Below are 7,739 nucleotides of genomic sequence, written 5' to 3'. Positions count from 1 at the left end.
AAGTCTTGAAATAATCAAATATGTGATAACCTGAGTATGAGATTAATAGATATGATAATATAGGTTAGGAACCTTATACTAACATAATTAACAATATAAAAACATATATAAGACTTCTTCATATTATAGCACAAACATATCGCTCTGTCAAAAAACAATTCTGACCTTTTATTTTTCAGAATTCACAAAAGCTTTGTTATGACACACTGTGTAATGTATTTCTCATTGGCAGAAACTGGAACCACTGTCATCTAACTGATAAAAAAATTTAATTCAAACTCAAAATCGTTGCGCATTACCAACAAGTAAAAGTGTAATGTTTATTTTATTCAATTTGACACAAATGAATGAATAAAGATGGAAACCAAATGGAAAACACTGTGACATTTCTTTCCTTTTCACTTTTTGTCACAAAACAATATTTTCTTTTATTTGGACACTTAACTTTAATACGACACCAGCAAATACTCAAAGCAATGTTTTTTTCCCCACGAAAAATAAAGCGCCTTAACTTGAGCACAAACTGTGCAGCTATGTCCAACTATGAACTGAAAACAAATGCCTTGGTCCAACTGATGAAATACTTGAACACTGAAACCAAAACTGACTGTAGCATCATGTGGTTTGGGGTATAGTGATAAAACATGTTTAATTAGACAGAGCTGGGCAGATCAGAGAGAAAGCAGGCAGCGATGAGCCACACTCACGGCTCTACTGCTTGACTCTGCAGCCTTTTTTGAATACAAATTGCTGTGTTCATTGGTCTATGACAGACAAGGCAGTCATATTTATCCACATCAGTTCCTGATGGATGGAGATGCTCTGGACTCTGCTCCTTGCTGTGGCCTGGTGGAACACATGGGAACACGCCTCCACTCGTCTCCTTTCCTTCATCCTCCTCTCATCTGGTATACAAACCATGGCATTTTTTCCTCAGGCTTTGATTTCGGGGGGCGTGGTGTAAAGCTGCTCAGGGTTCTCTGCCCCTAGGTCCTCTGAGGACACAAAACAAGAGGAAAGTATTAGAGCATGCAGAGTGTGTAACATTTTAAAACCTCAATTCTTTAATTGTGTGCCATTTTGCCAGGCAGTTTCATTTGCATAATCATGGATAATACCAAAATGTAGGCTATTATTGATGTATGATTCATGCGTGTGGGTGACTCATCAGTTCAGGCACATTCTGTGTTATTGTTTCACTGTTTGCCACACTGTGGGCACCTCTATGGAAACAGTGTTTTGTTCAGTACACAGTTAGAGCCAACGATCATTTTAAAAATATAAAGCCAAATTGTTATTAGACAATGATGTCACAACTGTCTATGATTAGAAAAAAAATCCACACTACAACTCAGCTTGCACTATTTTATGCTAAATTTCTTATTAATATACAAGGTCTATATGAATGACTGTTCATATAACCAGCACTTACTACGTCAAATCAAGTACTCAAAGAGAAGCATTACCAGGAAGGACACACTTCCACAAGCCGTAGGTTTTCCCCACTGCTGTCTGCCACAGCCGGAGCGTGCCGTCCTCAGAGCCACTGGCATAAAGCTCCCCATCTGGACTGAAGCGAACACAGTGTACTGGGCCAAAGTGACCCTTGTAGGACTCTGCAGACAGGAGAAGGAGGAGGAACACATTTTTACAGAACTTACACGAATTAAGTCACAGGTGGTGCCGAATCAGAACATGAGCTTCCTGCTTACTTGTTTCCATTACTACAATTTGACAGCAGAAATAAACATGTTTACAGCCTCGTAGCCAAAATGACTCTGGTCTCTTTTGATAAGTTCTCTTTCAGTGACAACTGTATGAGGGGTGACTTTTTTTTTTTAGAACTCACTTTTTCAATTATGTTAGGACCTAAAATTAGGCAAAATTATGGCTGTGACTGTATCATAACACAGACTTCCTGCTTCTGTAACTGCCCACCCAACTCTTGGCTTGTATTTGGAGGTTCCAACATCCAACAACAAGCTGGAGCCATTTAATACATAGATTTAATGTGACCCTGGATGTTATACTAAAAAAACCAAAGGCTGAAAACTGGAGGTGAATGCCATACACATTCTTGAGGGAAACACAGAGAAAACGCTTCGTGCTACCCACCCAGCTCCTCCTTAGTGCTGTAGTCAAATTTGTAGAGCTTGAAGTCTTCCCCACCAGCAACAAAGAAGTCCTTCTCTGGATGGAGTGAGGCCGAGTTGATAGGAGCTGGGGCCTCCACCGTCTTGATTAATTCCAAGCTTGATAACAGAAACAATTTATTAGGTTTGTGACCAAAAACGTAGCTATTTTGCATACTGCAATAAAAGAAGGCACTGCAGCGGCAGCAGATTACCTCAAAGCGTTGTAGAAAGCAATTGTCTTTCCATATGTGATCACAAGAATCTCTCCATCAGCCACATATTCCATACTGCTCACTGTTGTGTCAAAGGTCAGTGTCTTCACCTCCTCCATAGTGGTCCTGTCCCAGAGCCTGGACACAGACACACGCTGTGACAATGCAAATCTACTGACTGATCAGCATTTGAAGCAATCACCATCAGGTTGGGATTAATATTTAGAACAAACAGTGAATATCAGCCGACAGTAAACACAGGAAGCCACCACACTGACCTTATAGTTTTGTCCTCTGAGGCAGATAGAATCTGCTTGTCGGTGTTACACCACAAGGCTTTCTTAATGGCCGAGGTGTGACCTGCAATCTCCTGTGGAGCTACAAGATGACACAGTGACAGCAGAAGGTAAATGAGGAGGGTGCAGAATGTACAGGGACTGGTGAAGAAATTTAAAAGCATGTTTTAACCCCCTAAATTATCAAACATCAAAGTGTATGTAACATTTGTTGGATAAAAACTGCTCACCTGCGTCAGGGTTGCTAAGATCGTATATGCGCAGCAGCTTATCGTTTCCTCCAGTCAACAGACAGTTGCTATCCTAGTGAACAATAGCAAATATTTAGCAGAGGGCTCAGGAGAGCAAGCATTTGACTTGATTTGGGGTATGTATTGATACTTAGAGTCATATAGTGAATACAGTTGATCAAAGAGTAATTTAATATAGGCAAGACACTGAGCTTTACACCACACTCCAGCAGACTGGTATCCAGCTATTAGCAGGAGTGGAGATGCCTGGGATTGATATACACTGCTCAAAAAAATAAAGGGAACACTAAAATAACACCTCCTAGACCTCATTGAATGAAATATTCCAGTTGAAAATATTCATTACATAGTGGAATGCGTTGAGGACAAAATGATCAGTGTAAATCAAAATTATTAACCCATGGAGGTCTGGATTTTGAACCATACTCAAAATGAAAGTGGAAAATCACATTACAGGCTGATCCAACTTAAGTGGAAATCCCTCAAGACAAGTCAGAATGAGGCTCAGTACTGTGTGTGGCCTCCACGTGCCTGCATGACCCAACGCCTGGCCATGCTCCTGTTGAGGTGGCAGATGCTCTCCTGAGGGATCTCCTCCCAGACCTCGATTAAAGCATCGGTCAACACCTGGACAGTCTGTGGTGCAACGTGGCGTTAGTGGATGGAACGAGACATGATGTCACAGATGTGCTCGACTGGATTCAGGTCTAGGGAACAGGCAGGCCAGTCCATAGCATCAATGCCTTCATCATGCAGGAACTGCTGACACACTTCAGCCACATGAGGCCTAGCATTGTCATGCATCAGAAGGAACCCAGGGTCCACTGCACCAGCATATGGGTCTGAGGATCTCATCCTGGTACCTAATGGCAGTCAGGGTACCTCTGGCTAGCACATGGAGAGCTGTGCGGCCTCCAAAGATATGCCTCCCCCCATTACTAACCCACCCACAAACCGGTCATGCTGGAGGATGTTGCAGGCAACAGAACGTTCTCCACGGTGTCTCCAGGCTGTCACGTCTGTCACATGTGCTCAGTGTGAACCTGCTCTCATGCGTGAAGAGCACAGGGTGCCAATGGTGAATCTGCCAATCTTGGTGTTCACTGTCAAATGCCAATCACCCTGCACGGTCTTGGGCTGTAAGCACAAGCCCCACTTGTGGATGTCGGGCCCTCATACCACCCTCATGGAGTCTGTTTCTTACAGATTGAGCAGAATTATGTTGCAGGGCTCTGGCAGTGCTCCTCCTGTTCCTCCTTGCACAAAGAAGGGGCTAGCAGTCCTGCTGCTGGCTTGTTGCCCTCCTACCCCTCTACATTTCCTGGTGTACTGGCCTGTCTCCTGGTATCTCCTCCATGCTCTGGACACTGTGCACCATCCTGGATGAGCTGCACTGAGCAACTTGTGTGGGTTGTAGACACCGCCTTATGCTACCTCTAGAGGTGAGACCACTGACAGGATTCAAAAGTCTGTGGTCAGCACCTGCAGAACCTCTCCTTTATAGGGGTTGTCTTGATAACTCCCTCTCATTTCCACTGAGAACCATTTCCACTCCTGATTGACTTGGAGTTACACTGTGTTGCTCAAGTGTTCCCTTTATTTTTTTAGCAGTGTATGTGCACCACTGCATTTATTGTGCCCCTTACTTGCACAAAGCTTGGCATCGGTTTCTGTGTCATCATCATGATCATCAATGGGCCTCAGAGATGTGATAAACAAAGAGCTTTTATTAGCTCTACATTAGGAGCAGATTCATTTGGCTTGTCTTGGACACAGGTAAGGGGGGTGTCAAGGAAAAAAGGTTGGGAACCACTGGCCTAGACTACACACCATTATTTGTTAGAATATGTAACCAACAAGGAAATGACAAAATTCATCTAATTCTGTTGTGTTTCATACATCCAGACAGAGATTTATGTCCACCACCAAATGGAACTATCAGAACCATAATGGTGGGACATTCTACTCTTTTTTTGTAAAGCCAGACAGAATTTGTACACTACAGGATATATAAAATGTGCATCAATCAGTTGCCTCTATCCAACAAAGCGTCTGCAATAAGGCTATTACTCGTCATTATTAAGGCCACATAGAACAGCAAGGGTTAGGGTTAGGTTAAAGGTGCAACTGGCCCACCATGACCAAGTTCCATGAAAGTGACTTAAAAATCATTATTTGACTAGCTTTAATGGCTCTTAAAGCTGTAAGAGAAGCAGATTCAGAATGCAAGTGTATTAATCTGAGCAAAGACAGCACAGTACAAACTATATGCCATCTAAAGAGGCAGTGCACTGACCTGAGTAAAGGTGACAGTCTTTACGATGTGTTTGTGTGCCAGTGAAAGGATCTCATCACCGCTGACAGCATCCCACACCTTCCTAGAAAACACAGACATCACATGTGAGCTGATGTTACCCACGAACAATTAGCCAGAGAGGTGTATTAAAGCTTGTTACATACTCCACGAGAACAGAGAACTCGCTCCACGCGCCACGCGCGGTAAGAGTTTTTATAAAAAAAAAAAAAAGTTTGTTCAGGCACGGAGGTACCATACTAAGTGCCGTATGCACATACATAAGTGTGTGTGTATACGGCCCTCCCACGCAGCACACGTCACACACAAAAAATTGACAATGCAATTGTATTTCAAATTGTGCGCACAGTCGTGGTTACCTGGCCTAACGAGCTGATAATGTTCAGGGAAGAGGGCGTACAGCATGACAATAGATAGAAGATCAGTGTAGCTGACAGTAGCAGACCTCTGGTCTGTGTGAGTTTAATTCTGTGAACGTGTGGATGACTGCAATAATACACATCCGTCTCCCAGTGTTTAATGTGCGCATCAAGCCACTGTAACAACATGATCAATACTTCCAGGAGTTGTTTGCCAGCTGCTCATCTAAACTGTCCATCGTCGTTGTACTTCCTCCTTCCGTCTGTGTGTTTTGCACCTGAAGAAGCACCTTCTCCACATTCATCAACCCCACAATAAATTCCGACCAATTCCACATGTCCCGGGCAAGTTCTGCCCGGGACATGTGTCCGAGAGCGCTGCACAACGGGCGGTCCGAGAGAAAAATGACATCATTTTGTGGGCATAACTTCGGCAGCGAGGAGCGAGTTCTCTGTTCTCTGTGAGTATAGATCCAGCTTAAAGGTAGGGTAGGAGATTTTGAAAACTCAGTGAGAGTCAGCCAGATTTTGAAATTAAACACACTCTTCTCTCGGAGAAAGGGGCGTGTCGTAGGATTGGCTGATGTTTTTAGCGTTTTATAGCTTCCACAGATGATTAATATTCTTCGTGAAACTGCCGAACTAATTGGTTGCTATCAGATTGTAAAGAGAAGTTACACTAACTTGACAAAAAGTGCATCAGAATGAAATCTCCTACCCTACCTTTAAGGGATGCCTGGGTACATACAGGCAGGAGTGTGTTTACCCTCTTACAGGGTACAGGACCCCCGCACCCCCCACTTACGCTGTGAAGTCAGCAGCAGCAGTGGCTGCCTTGGTGGCATCTGTGTTCAAAGTGGCTCCCCAGACAGCGCCTTTGTGACCCAGAAACGTACCTATCCAGTCCCCTGTATCTCCCTGGCGCAACATGGGCTTACCATCTGACAAAGGAAGAAAAACAGAAGAGGGATGTTATAGAGCGCTGAGTAACAAGAAACAACAGAAATCAACAAGTACCTACTGAACAAACGAGAGTCACAGTCTGCTCTGGTATTGTAACGTCAGCTTTCAAGAAGCCACATTTCACTGATTTTTTTACGTGTCTAAGTTAAATCATTGACCTTAGAAACAACAGTTTAATTTTGTGGAACAATAGAGACAATTGGGAACTGAGATTATTAAGGTCTAACGAAGCAAACTCGCTGCTATCAACCATGATTACGCCTTAACTTTAAACGTTGAGCTCTTTGCTAAATTTCCTTCAACGCTTTTTTCCTAGCCATTTTCCCACTGCCCTCACCCTTGCAGGCGCTGATGAGGAAGTAGCCATAAGGAGTGATTCCACTAAAGGCCAGGTCCACCACAGGCCGGGTATGACCGGAGCAAGTTAGAGGAGTCTGTCTCATCGCCATGGTCCTCCAGCCGGGCAGGAGACGGTTCGCACTGAGGGAGGAGACAGTAGAACGCTGTAGCGGCTAACTAGCTAGCAAGCTGGTTTGGCTAGCGGGCTAGGATGAGACGAGACAACAAGCTATAACTTATATTTTGTAGATTTTCGTCGGTTCACTGCTGGCCAGCCTATGAATGAGTACGAATTAACTATAGCTTTGTCAAACTAAATAGCAAGTCTCCCACCCAGCAAAGGAATGGCTACCGTGCTAATAGCTACAACATTGCAACTAACTAGCAACGTGCAACGCGGCGTTACCACCGTAATGATGATATAGCCGGTGTGTTACGTTTGCCACCGCGATTTCACAGTACTTCCGGTGTGGTGTTTTCATAATAAAATAGTTATCTCTCCAACGGGCTCATTAAATGCGATAAATTATAAATTAATGTGGCCTGATATACGATTAGAAATTGTGAAATAACCCCATCTTAGTAATTAAGTGTAATTTTTATTCTTTATATCTTCACAATTCTTCTGAAAGATATATAATGTTTGGTCATTTGTAATTCCCTCATGAATGTTATCATTTTTAGCAATAGGTAGGAGACAGCTATGTGACTGCTAAGCCGGAACAGTTGTTCTATGTTTTCCTAAGGGGTAACATTATTGGGATAATTATTTCATAATATATTATTGATTACTAAACATACTGGAATAACACAATAAGCCCGTGACTTACAATATGACGCTCTTTTATAAGACTTAAAGTAGGTATATGT

General features: G+C 43.1%; 1 protein-coding gene across 1 annotated transcript; it reads right to left on the bottom strand.

Moving 5' to 3' along the window:
- Positions 1–306: 306 nt before the first annotated feature.
- Positions 307–7,302, bottom strand: strap (serine/threonine kinase receptor associated protein). Its single transcript, XM_028422750.1, has 9 exons — positions 6,868–7,302; positions 6,373–6,508; positions 5,191–5,272; positions 2,874–2,946; positions 2,626–2,725; positions 2,348–2,485; positions 2,116–2,252; positions 1,467–1,616; positions 307–995 (listed from the first exon to the last, which is right to left on the bottom strand). The coding sequence occupies exons 1-9, from the start codon at positions 6,977–6,979 to the stop codon at positions 934–936; spliced, it is 990 nt and encodes a 329-aa protein (XP_028278551.1). The 5' UTR covers positions 6,980–7,302; the 3' UTR covers positions 307–933.
- Between the last annotated feature and the right edge of the window lie 437 nt (positions 7,303–7,739).

This window comes from Parambassis ranga, chromosome 2 (genome assembly GCF_900634625.1).
Source record: "Parambassis ranga chromosome 2, fParRan2.1, whole genome shotgun sequence".
In the NCBI taxonomy this organism is placed as follows: Eukaryota; Metazoa; Chordata; class Actinopteri; family Ambassidae; genus Parambassis; species Parambassis ranga.
This window is presented reverse-complemented; position numbering and strand designations above follow the sequence as displayed.

Bases quoted from the DNA above. Each gene is read 5' to 3' on its own strand.
- strap (XM_028422750.1), bottom strand. From the start codon at position 6,979: ATGGCGATGAGACAGACTCCTCTAACTTGCTCCGGTCATACCCGGCCT. The intron at 2,726-2,873 runs GTGAGCAGTTTT...GTCATCTTGTAG, and splicing joins TCTTAGCAACCCTGACGCAG to CTCCACAGGAGATTGCAGGT. The intron at 2,486-2,625 runs GTCAGTGTGGTG...GTCTGTGTCCAG, and splicing joins TCAGAGGACAAAACTATAAG to GCTCTGGGACAGGACCACTA.